Here is a 19,172-nt window from a genome sequence, read left to right on the forward strand (position 1 = left end):
ATGATAGAAAATTGCAAATTCTCTGACCAAACTCCAAAATCCATGATTAAAATTAAAGTACCTCTCCACTCCGCCAGCCCTGCTGGTGCCCCTCACTTCCCACCACCATCCGTGTTTTCTTTGATAAAACCAGGAAATCCGTGATTTTCCCCATTTTTCTGTGGGAAACCTGGATCCCTGCTGATCAGAAAATGGCTGCTTTCTGCTGGGTTACATTGAACTAAGATACTAGGTTGTTTTGGAAGTCGCTAGTTTTTCTTCACATAACTACCACCAACAGATGTGTTTAATGGCCACCTCCCCATGAGAAGTGGTCAGTTCAGTCTTCTCCCCTTTCCCCAAGTTATAATTTCCTAAATAAACCTGGTACCGACCTTTTCTTACACATTAGGAGTATGAGCCTACAAACCACTTAATGGTGTTTCATATATTTAAAATTAAGCAAGTATCTTCAACGGACCTGTCTGAATGATTCAGTTCATATAAAGGAGTTTTTGCTGGACTTGGTCCTTCAAGGACATTTCAGTTTGGGGCTATTTAGCACTGCTTTGTGCAGCTCATCTGAAAACTATCACAGTCAGCAGGTGTCACCATTGTTGCAGAAATTGCTACAGGGTGAAAGTGCCAGGAGAGAAGAGAAAAGAGCGCTTACTTGAATCTTTGGTGAAAACTTCCTGCTTGAGCTATCAGTTCCTTGGTTTCTCAGAGCCAGCATTTATGGCAGGAGATGCTGGCTCAAACTAACCAGGAACTGGCAGAACAGCTAGGAAATCCAGCTTTCAATACCTTGTTTTTGGCAGCTGTCTACATTTAGATTAGCCTGATGTTTTATTTATATTTTAAAACAAAACTTAAAAGCTATCAGGCTTGTGAGGCTCGTTATTCTCTGACTGGGGGAGTATGGTACAATAAATACAGCTGTGATGGGTGAACAGGGAAATACATTAAGACTTATGCTCTGGCAGCCTTGCTAAAGGGGTACAGAAAAGTCTGGCATGTAGCATTTTTTTCTAAAATCTCTGGATAGTGAATGCTAGTGTGTTTTCTGTGCAGTTGCACACACCACCACCATATTAAACTTGTTTCCCACTGGCTTTATTGTTAAAATTCAAAGAGCAGCTAATGCCTCATTGAAAACATTCTTTTGAGAAATAGGACAGGCTCACTATCCTGTTTTCTCTCTCACTTAAGGAATATTTCTGTAGCATTCCAACACAGCTTAGACACCATGCAGGAACATCTTATTTACTACTGTGAGTTAGCCTTAATTTCCCCAATATATTTTGAGATAGCACCAGCCTCAAGTGGATAATTTGCATGAAAACAGGGGTTGCTATTGGTTTGTCTATTCATGGCTTTCCCCAGGTTCTGTACTGATCTTCTGAAATCATAGGAGTTGCTTCATAGTGAATGGCAACCTCAGATAATACAATCCTGTTGTCGTGTCACTATCCTTACTGGTCCTGAACTTTAGTTTATTGTACCTAGACTTGTGCGGTGAAACCATACCCCATATTTTAAAATGTGTCTTAATAGAACATTATATCATAAATACCAAGTACTGTAGTCTAATTGTATAAGTTTCCCAAACTACAGTTTCTTTAGTTACCTTTGTTGGACTTACCTCATCTTTTTCCCCCGCAAAAGAACCTGGATTCTGCTGCCTGTTTTTTGCTTCTTCAGATTTCTTCTCCTTTTTATAAGTAGCTCCAGCAAGATCTATCTCTCTCTGGATGGTTGGAGAGCTGTTTCCACAGTCCTCCCTGACCTTGGATCCTCTACAGAACTTTCTCACTTCTTCCAGCTCTTTTATCCCAGTGAAGCTGCAGAGATTCCCTTTTATCTGTCTCAAAGTCTATCACCTGTGGAGGTAGCTAAGGAGGAATAGGTGGGGCTAAGCTCAATTCTCTTTAAAAATTGGTCTGCTCTGTGGCAGACAGGTTTTAACTTCCAGGTATCTTTTTCAAAGCCAGTCTCATTAGTTATTTGATCAATTTTAGCTATTCTCCAGCTGGGCGCTTCAGTAACTTAAGCTGTCAGAGGAACAGGATTTACATCTAATAAGAACCATTAATGACAATTGGGAAGTCTAAGGAGAGAGGATCAAGTGGCTTATGGAGTGTTAACTCCCATAAATGGAGGAGTGATGGCTGTAGCTGATGAGTGAAGTGTATTGGTGTGGTTGAAGCCAAAAAGAAGCATCACTTATGTGACTAAGAGTCCTCAGACCTGACAATTGTGTCCTTTTTCAGTACCACCTAATGTCCCTTAAAAATAACCTTGGCAAAATATGGTTTAACTCCTTGCTGTGTTCTTTTATTCCAGGAAATAGCTGACAAAGAGATTGCCGCCCTGCCCCGGGACAGCTGCCCTGTGAGAATCCGGAATAGGTGTGTCCTGACATCTCGTCCTCGAGGTGTGAAACGGCGCTGGCGGGTTAGTCGAATTGTCTTCCGCCACCTGGCTGACCACGGTCATATGTCTGGGATACAGAGAGCTATGTGGTAAATCACCGCCAGGACTTCTTTGTTAAAAAGAGACAGACTGGGCCCAGTTCATGCTTTCCAGGAATTACAGCAAAATTGTTTTTGCTTCTATGTCCAGCATAGGTGTTATAGCAAGGAACAGAAGCAGTGGTCCCACTATAGTTCAGTCTTAAGGGCCCTGACAGTTACCAGAGAAAGGGACAGGAGAAAGCATGAATGCATTGAGCCAGTCTGTATGAGACAGTTTTACTTTGACACAGAATTGCTACCTTCTTATTAAAGACCAACCTGAAATTTGTAATGAGAAACATTAAAAACAGACATAGCACAAGGATGGTTTACTCCTTACATTCTGGTTGCTGTGCATTCTTCTCCATAATAGTTTGATCAAAAGCAACACAAACAATCATATAATGTAGCATGGAAGTACTCTTGCTAAATGCAAAGTCATAAGCCAACTGCTGAGCCCAAGTTGGTGTAAGGTTTGTGTGTGTCTCCTGATGTAGACTGTCCACTAGTTAATATGTAGGGAACACTTGCACAGCTTCTGACCTAAGAGCCCATCAAGCTAGAGTGAAGTTGAGACTTCTCACAGCATGCTTGCATAGTTATAGAGCTGGGTATGGTGGCTCAACATGGTAACAAACAGTTGGTCCTACGCCTCACTCACTAATCAAGCCATTTAATTTTTCTGTGGCTTAGTTCTCTTCAACATTAGACAAAGGCTTCAGTCAGGGAACATTACATATGTCTCAAGTGCAATGTTGTTTTTGTATAGACATGGAATAGAGTCAAGTGTGCTGCCTATCTTCTAACCTTTCCCATTCCTTCCTGTAATCAACAGTGTAATGGAGAAGCATACACAGTTCCCCTCTTTCAGTGTCCTGGTATAAAAGAATACACCATTTTGAAGGGAGCTACATTAGTGAAGTGAGTCGGAGCCTAATTTTCCTTACAACACTGGGAAAGCAACATAGGCAATTAATTTGGCAGTCACCTCTGCCATTCAGGCAGATTATTTGAGGTGGGGAACGAAGGGTGGAGGGGTTTGTGATTATCTCTTTCTCCTTTGATATGCCTACCGTCACTTGACTAAATGATGGCCCATTATGTCCTTTTCCCCCATGTACAAATTTAAGATTTTCTCTAGGACTCCTACCAATGCACAGTTACCACAACCCCCCCCCCCGACCTTGCTTCTCATGCATTTCCTGGACCATCATGGCTACAACACCCCATCCCTTACACCAGAAGCAGCTGAGCAGCCCCTTATTGATGCCAGCCTGAGGTCAATCAACATAGGGCTCTGTGGCCTGAATGGAGAAGTCAGCAATGTATTAGGCTACTATAGCCTCACCTTTAGGGTCATGGTCACAGCAATCTAAACATTTATTGTTTGGTACTGTACATTCTCTACAAGACCTAAAAGGTAGAGGGTAGTTACATTTTATTTTGCTAGGCCCTGAATTGGTTTGGCATCTTGCTCTTCATGTGGTGGCTAATTGTGCCTCAGCCTCCTGGATTTGGGAGGCGAGAGAAGGGAACAACAGTTACATTGCTGGATACTGATAAGATCAAAGACTGCTGGCCAGAGGCAGCCGCTAGTTAAGTCTTTTGTACACAAATTCTCCTAAGCACACACAATCAGTCTCTGGACTAGCAACAGGTACTACCATATGGTGTTGACAGACATGCAGCTCCTTGGTCTAATTCATGGCACTTTCTGTAAAGTGCCATGAGTTAGACCAACCCTCTTGACCCAACAGACATTTGTCATTTGCTGCATTGGAGGTGGGGAGGGGAGTTCCAATCCATCTGCCCCCACTACAGTGCAGGCTAGGTAAACCCCAACCCGAGCTCCCAACCCGAGCTCCCTCCCCTCCCATTGTGCAAACAGCATAGGAGGCAGAACTGGCTAGCAGCCCAGCCACCCAATCAGACAGAAGTTAATGAAGGTGCTCCACTTTAGAGTTCCTACATCTGAACACTTACATGAGGGTTCATTTGTCCTGTGATCAGGAACTTTTAAAGTGCTCTGCAGCTGTGCACTTCTGGAAGAGCATGGCTGTAGAGCACTTTCAGAGGGCTGATCGCATGACAAATGTAACTTCTGTCTATGCCCATAAAGAAGTGTGTGCTAATCAGGCTTTCTTCAGAGCTCTTACCCTTGCACTTCAGCCTGAAACAGTGTTAATACCAACAGATCAGATCTGTTTTTCAGTTCACCTAGCAGATGTTTTGTTGCAAGATAGCAGTTCCTCTTCTACCATTAAATTTTCATCATAAATGTAGACATACCTGTCCTTTTGGAGCATGTGAAAACATTTTCTCCTGCTTCCTGCATGTAGAAAAATGACGTAGGCTTCAGCTGTTACAAGAGGGCTAGGAACTAGAGTAGAGAACAGCAAACACTTTGACTTTAACCAACAACTTGCATTTATTTTCCTTTGTAATGTTTGCATGTTGTCAGTTTCTCAGATGAACAAAAAATAATGAAATGCTCTTGGAGGCCATGGAAAGACAAATACCCTGTACTCTTCAGGAAAGAGGGTCCCACTTGATTGAGGGAAATGGGTTTTAAGCATACTTTATTTAAATAATTTCTCCAGCCTGAAATCAAAAACAGCTAAGTGTCTTTGCTTGGAAGTAGGTTGTGTAAACAATGCGCTTATAAGACCTGCCCTCTGCAGCACAACAAAAGTCCCATACGAAGATCCATATTAAGGCCCCCTTCGGAGTAGTATCAAATATCCATTGGTATGTCCCCTTTAGATTGTTTTTCTCTACTCTCAACCCAGGCCTTATTAATGGTTCTTTTCATGTCATCATCCCCCTCTGAATACATCTTTTTCAGAAGGTTCATCAGCCCTTCACCAGGGTCTGACGTGTCATATGCAGCCTTCCTGTAAGACAAAAGGGATGGGTATGAAATAGACTTGTCATTTCTCTGCTAAATTTTAAATGCTTTAACAATTCTTTTGCAAAAGGATCAGCAATATATAGGATTTTGCCTCTGGTTTTAGGAAATGACAGGATATAGTCCCACACTATCACACAAACTCAGAACCCATAAAAACAATAGCAAGGTGAAAACTCTAGTAGGTTTAGTGGAATAAACTAAGATCTTGGAGCTGTCCCTTATTAAAGAGAACAGCTTTGTAGTAAGAGTTAGGGTTGTAAGCATTTAAACTTCATGGAGATGTAACAATTTATTACCAGACCTAGGGAGTGCCACAACCCATGTTTACTTTTGCTACAAAAGCTGTGCAAGTGATTGTTTCCAGCCTCTTAAGTGAAAATTGCATGGTGTCCCCCTTCCTAAAACAGAGACAGAGGTCTGTGACACCACTGGATTGGCTCTTTTAAGATAAGTTTCACTGAGTACTTTTCACAGCTGAAGTAGTCAAGTGACAAGAACGTAAATTAATTTTTTCTGGTGCCACAGTTGTTACTAAAGTCATACACGTCCGAAATACATAGGATGGAGAAAACCCACCCAAGAGCTACTCCCCTTAACCTGCCTTCAAAACTCTTTGGCCAGCTAGTTTAAAGTAATGGGTTGAACCATGCTCTAAGACAGGAAGGAGTTAAGTTCTGCACATGGGGAGCCCATCTCTGAAAGCTGAGCACTAGTCTGACAGCAAAATCATACTAGGTGATTTCTAAAGTGACTTGGTCCTGCACATATTAGGGATTTATAGATTGACACTGCATGGGAGCCAGTGCAAATCTTTGCAGGATTGCCTAAATGGTGCAGTACTGCACTGCAGAGACAGTTTCAGTAGCTATTTCTAATCCTCTGTAATAGTTTGCTTTGTTTGTGTCTTTGTCATTCTCTCTCTCAGGCTCAAAAAAACGATATTTGCGCTCACTTTTCTGGACTTTTAATGATTGATTTCAATTAGTTATGGTGTACTCTCAGTATCCGAGCAAAAATTGTCCTTTAACACCCTTACTTTAACCCATAACACCCTTACCAAGGTGAAGTCAAGAAAAGACGGCAATTGAATGCAGAAAGAATGGCAAGAGTAGGACAAAATGAAACAAATGAGCAAAGAGGGTGTCGTAGAAGAGAGAGGCAAAGGGTTCACAGAGACAATAGAAGACAGGCTGAAAGAGTAGACAACAATAGATTCACTGAAGACGAGCTTGAGGAACATAGCTGTGGATTGATGAACGTGGTGTGACACTTTTGTAACTCTTTAAACTTCCAAGCTGAAAGACGGTCAGATGGCCAATTCCGGAGTTGTTGCCATAAGGGTAAAGTGATTCCGCCTCCAAGGAGACCGTTTTCAGAGTATTTGCAGGATTTGATGACGAATCAGAACAATGAGCATTACCAGAACTTTAAAACAAACGTTCAGTCATACAACAGTGCATTGTCTATTGAGCAAAGATCATTGTGACGAGATGTATGATTCACGGACCATGTAGAAGACCGAATCCAAATGCACTGTGCATAGAAAATCATCAATGTCTGAAGACATACCAAAGGAGTTTAGAGAGAAGACACTTGGAAATGTTGATGGCTACACGTTGTATAGAAAAACAGGCAGAACCGCTCAAGTTGGTAATGGCACAGTAACAGAAATGTGGTACCATGTAACAAGTAGCCTATTTCTGACGGGCTTTTATGCTAGTAACCTGTTTCTTTGTAGGCTGCATTAATATAAGCATTGCCAACAGATAAAGGTAAATGATTCTTCCCCTCTAAACACTGGTGAGGCCACACCTGGAGTACTGTGTCCAGTTTTGAGCTGCCCACTACAGAAATGATGTGGACAAATTGGAGAGGGCAACAAAAATGGTGAGGGGGCTGGGCCACATGACTTCTAAGGAGAGAAGGAGAAGCTGAGGGAACTGGGCTTATTTAGTCTAGAGAAGAAAAGACTTGAGAAGGGATTTAATAACAGCCTTCAACTACCTGAAGGGTGGTTCCAAAGAGAATGAAGCTAGACTCAGTGGTGGCAGATGACAGAACAAAAAACAACGGGCTCAAGTTGCAGCAAGGGAAGTTTAGGTTGGATATTAGGAAATATGTTCTCACTAGGAGGGTAGTAAAGCACTGGAACAGGTTATCCAAAGAGGTGGTGAAATCTCCATCCTTGGAGGTTTCTAAGACCTGGCTAAACAAAGCCTTGGGTGGAAGGATCCATCTGGGTGGGGAATGGTCCTGCTTTGAGCAGGGGGTTAGACTAGATCATAGTTTCATAATTTCTCAACCTGTGGTACATGTACCCCTGGGGGTACACGAGTCAGGCAGGGGGTACACTAGTACCTCAACACTCTCTCTCGCCCTCTTTTCCTCCCTCTCTCTCTCACCCTCTCTTTTCTTCTCAAAACAATGGCAAAAAAATTGGTGCTAAATTCTCCAGTAACAATTTGGTGTGTTGCACGGCACTAGGTTCAGCCCTCCTAGCTTTGGCCAACATCACCTCTAGCCCAGGTACATACTTGAGCTGTGCACCCCTGGTGTAAAAGGTGGCAACCCTACCCACACCAGATGAGACATCTGTCCTATCACGACCTTACATACACAGCCCTTCTTCCAACATATAGCACACATTTGTCTGTAAGTATAAAATCCCCTGGAAAATTGAGTGTTGGGGTATTTATTAAAATTTTCAGAAGTTTGGGGGTACTTGCTACTTAGAAGGTTGAGAAACACTGGACTAGATGACCTCCTGAGGTCCCTTCCAACCCTCAGTTTTTATGATTCTATGAACCCAGCCCCTTAAGCAGTATATTAAGTCATTTCCCTCTACAGATGGTTCCAGAGGGGAAGGTAGTTTTGTTCTGAATCCAAGTCTTGTAGTTAAGACCAATCCCTACAGGAAGCCTCAGATGATCTTATTGGTGTTGATAGGTTCTGGGACTGCCGTCAGGTAATTTTTTTTAGTTCTTTGCCATAAGGCTTCAAGGTAGAGCCAGAAGGGAAGGACATATAGGAAGAGCTATATACATATATGTATGTATGTAAACATATATGAATATCCTGGTGAAATCCATGATGCTGATGCAGATTCCAACCTAAATTCTTAAACAACAGTAAAGCAATAAAGGGTGACAGAACTCTAGCAATGTAAAGCAAATTCATTCAAATGGTACTAGTCCTGAGTAGGTAAGAAATCTCCATCTCAACTCTAGCAACTCTAGTTCCCTAGATCAACACTTCTCATTTTGTATTTTGGAGATGACATAGTACATAACCAGCTTGTTTGGATATTAAAGCAATTTCCATAGAAGGTAGTGGAATAGATACACTCACTCTTTATCTTTGCTTTCTTTTTCCACTCGAGTAAGGCATTCCCATTTGTCTTCCTGTTTCTTCTTACATAACACAAGGATCATGTCTGTCTTGATCTGCAAAAAGAAAGTAGATTTAAGTTAAAGGGCAAGAAATGAATTAAAGGTATTTATAGCAGATGCAGGTTGCATCCACAACAATTTGGGTAACAGAACAGTTTGTTATAAGCTCCTGGTTCTGGATGCTCCTAACTTCCTGAAATGTTTTATGTTTAAGCTAACTTTTTCTAGCTAGTACATATTTTTAAATCTGCATTAAGCACTGACCTTGGGGGTACAAAGGATAATTTGTTTTGCATCATTTAAAGAGAGGCACAATTAGGTGGAACAGCACTCAATTAAAAAAATGGAAACAAAAATACTCTACAAATTCTAGAACACTCATCATTGTAGGAACACACTGGTCCAAGGTATTTGGCATGCTGAAAGCATCCAGTCCTGTCTAATAAATGACCTCTATTTTTACCTTTTCAAAGGAGCCAGACCAATCAATTCTAACTTTTTCTCCCTGGTGGTTTGCAAACAACATACACCAATCGAAATCTGGAAAAAGCAGTTAGTGATCCTTACGTGGGGTGGCGCGAGATCTTTTAAAGGGTGCTATTGCACCTGGCTCCCATGCAAGAGGATAAGTGCTTGCTTCTTCCCCATCCCAGCACCCACAACTGCTCATCTGGGCACTCCCACTGCTGCCTCTCTGGAAGCCCACTTAACAGTTGCCCCTGCACTCCAGGCTGCTGATGGATGGGGAGGCTGTGCTTTTTAGCTTGGTTCATTCCCTAGCTCCTCCCTGGTCTGTGGAGTTTTGGAGTCCTGAGGACACAGCCAGGAAGGGTTTTGTATGGAGGTGTAAGTCTCTTCTTTCCCAATGAGTAAAGTGTGTATGTGCGTTAAAGTTAATATGCAAAGCTTCTGGGTTCTTTAATGTATTGGTTATTTATCTCTGACAGGTTAAACTCAAAACCTGAGTGTGATTAGAGCTCTACGAAACAAAGTGCTGAAAGTCCTGGGGAGATTTAGAGGATGAGTCAGTCTGAACTGTTCAAGGCATATGGCAGCTACACTGCAGAGTCCCACTTCTACAAAGGGGAACAAGTCAGCACATACACTCCAATGGGGCTCTGGGGCTAGGGACAAAAATTACACACAAACTGGTATAAGTGATTGGAAACCAGTTCAAATCTGTAACACAACAGAAGCTCAGTGCACATAAACCACTTTCAAAACTGTTGAAACCAGTTTAAGATAAACCTGGATGGATGTCATATCAGACTTAACTGATTTAGGTTAAATCAGTTTATTGAACTTCTGTTCCAGACCCTCTCCAGATTCAAATTAACCCACAGTCCTCCAGCATCGCATGATGCTTTGCACCTCCTTGCAACCCCTACCTCACCCCCCCCACCCCTTGTAGGGTGGATGGACTAGCCTTGGCCCAAGCTGTATCCTCCAGCTGAGCAGGGAGGCATTCTCTAGTGCCCCCTGGCTTCTGACCTGGGCCACTGCAGGCAAGTGGCTGCATTTCCGGAATCAAAAGCAAATGTCTGTTCACTTGCTTATCGGTTCAATCTATTCAGCTTACACTAACCTGCAAAGACTGAACTAATTCAGCCTTGGGCTTTTTGACTGTCTATCCTTAGCCCTAAAGGCAAGAACACTACCTGGAAACTATTCAGATTCAATGGGTTTACGAGCCTATGAGATCCAAAACTTGAATCCAAACTCAGCAGGCAGCAGGCTCACCAAAAGGAGACTGACCAAGTCTAAGCCATAACCCAACTATGGTGAAGCAATATAGGTGGGTTACTTTTGCATAGTTTATGTATATTTGTGACAAATACAGAGGAGAAACAATTCTGAATCGCTTTGGGGAAAGGGAGAAAGCAGGGAAATCGGCACATAATACCATTACATCACACTCATCCAGCTCAAAGGAATTTGAGAACTCATGAATTCTAAGGTCTTTTTCCCCAGCTATTTTCAGTTCTGGACATTAGATCGAGACCAGTGATTCCCAAATTGGGTGCTGCAAGATCCTTTTACGGATCTGCGCAAGGAGGTAAGAGCTTGCTCCTCCCCACTCCCCACTAGATTAGGGTGCTGTTAAATTCAGAAAAGTTACAGAAACCAGGAGGGGTCTCTCAAATCTAAAAACATATTTGAGAACCCCTGGGTTAGCATGAACTTTTCTAAGTGCCATCTCAGACCAATCAGCAATGCAAGAGAAACAACCCTCTAACCCTTTCTTTCAAAACCATCAGCACCAGTTACTTGTGGGTATCCACCTGCACAGCTTATGCTCACAACATCATATGTTGCAACCCAGCCTGTGGATTCTGCCAGCCCATCACTGCACTTTTTTTCTCAGTGCAAAAAGACAAAAAATGCCATTTTCAAGAATATGTGGATTCTGGTTTTAAATTACAGAAAGAAGTTACCCAATGCTATCAATGCACCTGTCTAGACCTCTGCACTTCTAGTTCATGCCCCCAACCCATTTTTAATCCAATCTGTATCTAATTTGCTATTTCATTGTTTTGTGATGAGCATGAGTGACCTAAGAGTTCAATACAGCTACTAGTGAATTCAGGAGGGACCTTATTTGAACTGATTTTTTCCAGGGATGACAAGTTAGTTTCTGCCTTCTTTCTGTGGCACTACAAGCAAGGCCCCCAAATTCAGCTGCAACCTTGATCTACATTCTGCAGCCAGACGCCAGCATTCTGCAGCAAACAGAACATTCTGCTGTAGCTCCAAATTAATTCAATTAAAACCTCACCATTTAAAAAATGTAATATTAAAAAGGAGCAATCACTGCATTATCACTTTGATATATACTTAATGTTAAATTCAATTTAATTTACATTGCCTATACTTTTAACACATTAATAATGAATCACTACCATACGTTATATATGTCATATTGGCAGGTGTGCAGGGGGCATGAAAGGCATTTGGCACTTACCATGGTATTGGTCTGAGTTTGTAGATAGACACATTATAGCTATACATTAAAATAATCAGTACTGAAATAGGTAATGAAGTTGTCATCCTTAAGTTTCAAATGAAGCAGACCATTCAGATGAATTGGGCAGGTATGGCTCCAGCTATTTTTTCAGGCTGTATACAAACTTAAGCCATGTACAGGCATTCAGTTTCTATTAAGAAAATCACCATTCCTGGCAGAAACCAAAAGTATGCAGATGTTTAAACTTTTTAATTTCAGAGCATAAATAGGCCACTTGGGGAAAAATAACCCAACTACAATAGATAGAAATCACCCCCAAGGCTAGTTTCTCCTGGGAGAAAGAATGCCTGCATACTTTCCCCCAGTTAACTCTTCTTGGAGATCAGGAAGAGCAGAGGCAGGATAAAGGCTCCTGTGCCTTCCAGAGACCAGTCACCCCAGCCTGGAGAACACGCAGGGTACAGCTGCTACCACCTATCCCATAAACCAGGAGGGGAGCCAGCTGTTTCCCCAAATGAGAAGTTTGCAGGGACTTTGCTGCACAGCTCCCTCTGCTTGGCTGCCAGGCACTGGAGCAACGCAACCCCTAGCCTATTTGCCACACCAGAGTTCCTGGTGTGAGAAGCAGGCAGGAGGTTTTGCTCTAATTCTATAATCCTTTGGGAACAGAACTGGAGCAGCCCATGCTTTCCCCAGACTAGGATCACCTTGGTCACAAGGAACAGGGAAGAAGGGGCAGATGAAGACTGAACATTTGTACTGCTCTCTTTTTTCTATAACTTTTCCTTTGCTAAAACTGAATGTTTCTATGTAATCTTCCCAAGCAAGCCAAGATTTTTTTTTCGAAATGTGAGGACTAGATACTTGGGGCGAAAATTTTAAAGGGATTCAGAAGCCTAAAGATGAAAGCAGGTTTCTAATGGAATTTTCAAAAGTACTAATGCAGGTTAGGCACTTAATTCCCACTGATTTTCCTTGAAAATTATACTAGACAACATCCTTAATGTTCTGTATTCTGCAGCCACAGAACATGTGAAGTCATGCTGAGAACAAGCAAGATGGTTTATGGTTAAAGTGATTCTGTAAGGCTGAACAAGAATTCTGCTGAGCCACGAAACAAAGTCTCAGATGAGGAAGGGGTCTAATTCAGTAATGCCCAGACTTTTCACCCTGTGGGCTGGATGGGCAGTGCCAGGTCCCTCTGTGGACTGGATATCGTTGATGGGCCAGATCTGGCTGCAGGGGGTTGCGCAACCCAACATTGATCCATCTGCCTGGGGCAGTGATGATGGCAGGGTGGCTCCAATTTGAATGCAAGGGAAGGAACAGACAGACAAAGTGACCCCTATCCATATGTGCATGGGGGAGGGAGAGACAGAACATCTCTGATCCAGATGCGGGGGGGGGGAGCCCGGTCCCAATTCCAATCTGTGCAGGGGAAAGGAGGGAAGAATGGCTCTGATCCAGATGTGTGCCTGGGGGAGGGGAGGGTAGCAGTCCAGCCCTGATCCAGATGCATGGGAGGGACAGTGGAGCAGCCCCAATCCAAACAAGTGAGAGGAGGGACAGCAGCCTGGCCCAATCTGGACATGCAACGTGGGGGATGATCCTGATCCCCCTTCACTGCAATGGCCCAGGTGAAACTGGAGCTAACTATGAAGCTTCCACCGCTCCCTGCTGCCAAACTTCCCTAATCCATGGGCGAGCCCTACATGCTGGATGTCATGGTTCCATGGGCTGGAGGTAGATCACCCTGATCTAAACAAATACCTTTCTAGAACTGCCATCCACAGAAATGGGTTTCAGCAGGTTGTTGAATGTCATGGAGTAATTCCGCCCATTCAGATGTTTCACCAACAAATCAAATGACCTAGAATGGAGAAAGAGTACATCTGTATGCCCCCATCATCATACGCAATATGTAAAATGACATTTAAACAATAGAGAGAGGAGAATATTTGTTTTTCCTGGGATTTCCTCATCTCCAGCTTGCTACAAGATTGTACAAATCCTTGGAAAAATAATCATCTAGAAGGTATAAGAAAATAATAGTCCCATTCAGGGTTCTTTTTCTTACAGCTGTGTCGCACCAACTTCTTGCAGAACCTGGACAAATAACAGCTCTGTTTCAGAACCCCAACCAAGTGTCATGAGTCTTAATTAGAATTTGTAAAATGTTTTGAGATTCTCTGAGAGGAAACATACACATACATATCAGTATGTACTAAAGACAATAGACCATTTTAGATTTTGACCCAGAGGAGTGTTCAACAAAACAGGCCCCTTCATCTGAGATGCAGCTTTTCCAAATGTGCTTTCTGGCTGGCACAGCAAAAGTCTGGACTCACCTCTCTGAGAAATGCACTTGCACATTCTCAGCTGGGAGCTTGTGAACACCATTTAAAGTGATGTAAATCTTCACAAATTTATCTGACTGGTCCCAACCTGCAAGAGAAAAGGACAGGTAGGTTTCTTTCAGCTTTCTTCCACTAGCTCATGACCCGCTTTCCCTGAAGCAAGTACAGTATTCCACCATAGATAATGCTCTGCTGCAACTATCTTCAGATAGCTGGGGAAAGACATCATGCGGAGCATAAATGGAACAGAAGCAACAAGGTTAGGAATGCAATTATCAGCTAAGTTCTTTGGTTTCTCTGGTTCTTCACAGAGAACCAGGGCAGCTCTGCCTGACTAAGCAGGAAAGGATGGAGAGGATCAGAGCTGGGTGGCTGGTTTGACTAGTCTACCTGGCTGCTTCAAAGACCCACTCCTGCAATACCCTGTTAAACTGAGATTGCGTATTAGTGGCCCCCCTATTGTCCTTTCCCCAAGACTAGCATTTTGGGTACTCTGTTCCTTTTGCCTAAACTGCAGCTGAACTGCACATGTTCCCTCAATTCTTGTCAAGTACTGGGGAAGGGGTACTTATGGTTGGGCAGGTCAGAAAGCAGTAATTCCCTGCATTAATAGGGAGTAGAATTTGGGGGTGCTTAACTTTACCCACCCCATGCTTTGGCTACAGGTACAGTAAAAGCTCTGTTATCCTGCATCCCCTGGGAATGGGGGATGCTGGATAACAAAAATATGCCAGTTAATTGAGCGGCCCTGGCCACGGATTCTCCTGCCACGTCCGGAGCGTCCCTCCGCCCCTCCCACAGCATCACCACCACTCCCGCAGGCCCTGAGGACCTGTGGGGCGGGCCCCACAGTCTGTTATGCCCCTGGGCTGTGGGGGCTCAGCAGTGCAAGCTGCTTTGCCCTGAGCCACGGGGGCTCGGAGAAACCAGAAATGCCACGGCAGGCACTTCCAGTTTCACTTCATCTTACAAGCCGGCATGCTGGTTAGTATAGCATGCCGGCTTGTAAGATACCGGTTAACAAAACGTTTACTGTAATTCAGGAAAGGATCTCAATGCTTCACAGGAGCAACCGCTGCGTAACATATCCTGCCCCCTCCTAAAGGGGTGGGCTTATTTTGCTTGGGGCTAGGAAGAGAGATGAGGAATTCCAGAAACTCTGTCCTCCCCTCTTCTAAACATCCCACATTTAAAACATGTTCCATACTGGGCAGTTATTACCCCTATATTTTAAAAGATGCAAACACACACAAACTGAGCATGACTTCCTTCTGTCACCTTCATGATTACACAATTATAACTCATTAACCACTGGTTGGCACTAACAGTGCCCTCAGTTCTGTTAAAACGTATTTTCTCAGCAGGCAGTTGGAAGTGCAAGCTTACCGTAATTGTTGATTTTCACAGTATATCCTCCAGCTGGTGGTTTCTCTTCCTCTACTGCATCACCTTTGGGCTTGGGTCCTGGCTGGTTCTTGATTTCTGTCTCTATCTTATGCTCTTCTGCCATCAGGACATCCTGAATTCTTTTTCTTGTGGCTTTGTTCAACAGCTCTTTAACCTCTTCGAAGTCTTTCTGCAGCTGGGTTTAAGAATAAAAGACCATATATGTGCACTGGATTACATGCTACTTCACCTGAGGCAAACTGTTGTGCCCCTTCACTCATTGAGTGTCCAAAAGAAATAAAGCGCCTGCATACCCAGCAGCCTCTAAAGCAGCTCTAAATATAAATTTAGGTTACCATGTGGACCCGAGTTTTGCTGAACTCACAAAAGCAGCTGGAGAATACAGACCTGCTACTAATACTTGGACTAGTTTCACTCCCTTATTCCCAGGGTAGCAGAACTGAGAGGTGGACTCATTTTAGGGGTGATATTTTTCTGTGTCCTTTAACAAAAAAAAATGAAAGGTATCTTGTTGAGTTAGCATTTTTTTCTAGCAAGACCTCATAAGGCCATACTTTAGTTTTTAGCTGAGCAATGCTTTATGTATGTTTTGCCTTTGCAAGTCCAATTACTCTGGCCTAAGAGAATCATATGTAATAACTTCAAGAAACTTGTCATGGCACAGCTGATCCATTTCACTGGATGAAACAAATGTTGCCCCTTTTCCTGCCCTTGGTGGCGGACACAAGAGGCAATGTGATCTCCCCACTTTCCCCACCCAGGCAGACCTGCATCCCAGACCTGGCTGAGCAGGGAAAGCAGGGAATGACTTTTTCTCACCCAGCCAGATCCACATCCTGCATCTTACTAAGCAGAGAAAGCAAAACAGAGGTAATCAATAGAGGTGGACCAGTATATCAGTGCCATATCAGATTGGCACTGATAAAAGGAAAATTAACATTATTGGCTATCAGCTTTTTTTGGCTGGTGTAGCCGATAATGTGTACTGATAAATAAAATATGCCTTCTGGCCCGGGCCCCCAGATGCCACATGCATCCACAGTGTAGCCAGGCAGTGTGGAGAGCAGCTCCCTGCAAGTAAGTCTGTGGAGAGAAAGGGGAGTGGGGGGATAGGGACGACAGATCAAGGCTCCCATGGTGAGGAGGGAGTAGGGTAGGGGGCACTGCCCTGCCAGGGCAGTCAGTGGAACCCTGGGCCCAGGGCAAGGAGCAGGACAGAGCTGCGGGCAGCTCATCCAGTGAGTGCGGGGGGGAAGCTCCCCGCCGCTGCACACACCCCAGGGGGGCTGTCCACTGTGGGCTCAGGACTTTCTGCCCTGCTGCCTTCTGCCCCAGGAGCCACATGCTAGCCTGGCGTCCTCTGCCTGTCTGGCGGTAGCAGGGGTGCTGAGTTGTGCCTCCTGCCACCAGGCAGGCGGGGGACACAGAGACAGCACATGGCTCCTGGCGCAAAGACAGCAGGTTGGAGAGCCCAGAGTCAGCAGCCCGCCTTTGCCCTGCACACAAATCTGGGGGGCATATGCATCCCTGCACTTAAAAATGGTGGTGTTGGTGCTTGAACTCATTTGATGAGCTCTAGTTCAAGTGCCCCCAGTGCCATTTTTAAGTGCCAGGATACTAATCCCCTGGAGAAGCCGCCTGTGGCTCCATCCTGTGCCCCACCCTGGCCCTGGGATCCCATTCACCACCCTGCTTGGACAGTGCCCCTGGCCCCAGTCCCACTCCCTCCCTCACCGTGGGAGCCTCGACCTGCCCTCATGCCCCTTCCCCTCCACAGACTTACCTGCAGGGAGCTGCTCTCCACGCCGCCCAGCTATGCCCCTGTAAATAGGCTATCGGATCGGTATCGGCCGATATGGTTAGTGAATAATCGGCTATTGGTATTGGCCAAGAAAATCGGTGCAATCCTAATAATCGACATTAATTGCATGAGAGCAGCAGAGTCTATTACCACCTTTTGTTGTGCCACCAATTTTCCTTTCATGTGGCACAACAACAGGTATCAACACTTGATTGCTCAGCATTTGTGCTGCCATAAAAAATTTTATGGCAGTGCAAATGAGACATCAGGTGACATCTGTTTCCACCCTTTACAGCAGTGTTGTCCAGCTTCTATTGCTTGATCCTAGTATTGTTTTATGTTAATTGTTTGCATGGTGGTAGACACCGAAAACATCTGATAAACAAACCTCATACTGTTGTAGTTTATTTACATATGTAATTCTAAATTAGCAATCTTGTTAATAAGTTAATAATAACTCTCTCTCTCTCAGGCCTTGACAAACATTGATCTCCTAGGTCTGGAAATCCAATTTCTGAAGTCAGGGAGCCCAAGCCCTCCTGCCTTCTAGAATTTTGTGTTTTTTCCCCCAAACACATTGCACAAGAAGGACGGATACATAAACAATTGTTAAGCCAGATGCTCTGGAAAGTTTTCTCCCCCTTCTTGTTCACCATATTGGTCCCAGGCCGGTTCCTGAGGTATACTGTAACTTTATTATGCTAGTGGGTATTGCCCACCTTTGAATTCCACTTCTATGAAAAAAATATTGCAGAATTTTCCTTTTCTCACCAATTGGAAGAGAAATCTGCCTTGTGACAGTATCCATCTTTATTATTTTCCTCTTGAGAAAGCAACTTTGTTGATGACTTTGTGATTATTTGGGGGGGGGGGGGGTTCTACACAGGAGAACTTACACAGGGATGAATCTATGTTAGTGTAATTATGCTGGTAAACATGCTCTAAGACAGGGTGTGAATGTTTTCTAAGTGTAAAAGTTAAGGCGTATGCTAGCACCAGATCACAAGAGTTAATAAAGCTAAGTAACACAGTACATTACATTAAGATTGGTGATGCATTCCACAGCTACACATTCAAACTTAACCTTACACATTAAAATGACCATGAAGTATATAACTCAGTTTCACATTTTTTTCTAGAACCTGACAGATAGAGGCAGGTAACTTGTTGGGGTTTTTTTTTTTTAATTTCCTACATGTGCCAGTTTCACAGTCAAGCCACTCTGAACACCCTCTGACTTTGGTTTTATCTGTGGGCTATTCGTTCCAAGGATGCCGGCCCTGATCTTGCTAGCAGAAGTAGCTGCCCAGAGCTCTCAGTAGTGGGATCACCGAGAGCGCCATCAGCACCATGCTCAGCACCACGGCTCTGCAGTCTTTTTGAAACCAGCAAAGTAGCCCCCAACATGAAATTCAGTGAGCAGTTGCCTCAGCCAGCCGTTTCCCACAGGCGTGACCTACACGGCCCCAGCAGCGAACACAGGAATGTACAAGAACTGCCACGTACTGGGTCAGCCCATGAGTTCATCCTGCCCAGTTTCCCATGTCACACACAGACAGCATTTCACTGCGCAGCGCCCACCAGCTCCTCAGACTCGTCCCCCCCCCTCGGCGCGCTAGTCCGACCAGCACCCCCATCCCTATTTTTGTTATTTGTCCCCAGTAATCAACTGTCACCTGTTTGGCAGCCTCCTGGGGCGGGGGAGGCCAATAGGTTAGTCGGGGCTCAGGCCCAGGTGACAGACGTCCAGTATCCCTGGCGGTGCCCAAGGCTGTCCGGGCGCGCTCCGCTCCGCTCCCCGCCCCGCCCCCGTGACGGACTGACCTCGCCCCCGCCCCGCGCCGTTA

The 19,172-nt window shown here is 44.3% G+C and overlaps 2 protein-coding genes across 3 annotated transcripts in view; one reads left to right on the plus strand and one right to left on the minus strand.

Annotated features, from left to right (window-relative positions):
* The window catches only part of MRPS14 (mitochondrial ribosomal protein S14), a 6,054-nt gene extending 1,289 nt beyond the window's left edge, over window positions 1-4,765 (plus strand). Inside the window, exons 3-5 of one of the 2 annotated variants that reach the window (XM_025196734.1) lie at window positions 2,326-2,436; window positions 3,331-3,416; window positions 3,626-4,765. In XM_025196734.1, the coding sequence (XP_025052519.1) occupies window positions 2,326-2,436; window positions 3,331-3,416; window positions 3,626-3,773 (345 nt within the window). In that variant the 3' untranslated portion in view covers window positions 3,774-4,765. Of the gene's footprint in view, window positions 1-2,325; window positions 2,835-3,330; window positions 3,417-3,625 lie in introns of those variants that run through there. The other variant, XM_006017705.3, reaches the window with a different exon arrangement.
* Window positions 4,766-5,057: 292 nt separating this feature from the next.
* CACYBP (calcyclin binding protein) lies at window positions 5,058-19,157 on the minus strand (the record flags this gene model as incomplete). Its single annotated transcript, XM_006017749.3, has 6 exons — window positions 5,058-5,389; window positions 8,755-8,849; window positions 13,531-13,630; window positions 14,109-14,205; window positions 15,504-15,699; window positions 19,002-19,157. Coding segments are annotated over 6 exons (804 nt in total), but the record flags the coding sequence as incomplete, so codon positions are not given.
* Window positions 19,158-19,172: the final 15 nt, after the last annotated feature.

The sequence above is a fragment of the Alligator sinensis genome, unplaced genomic scaffold (assembly GCF_000455745.1).
Source record: "Alligator sinensis unplaced genomic scaffold, ASM45574v1 scaffold31_1, whole genome shotgun sequence".
NCBI classification, from domain to species: Eukaryota; Metazoa; Chordata; order Crocodylia; family Alligatoridae; genus Alligator; species Alligator sinensis.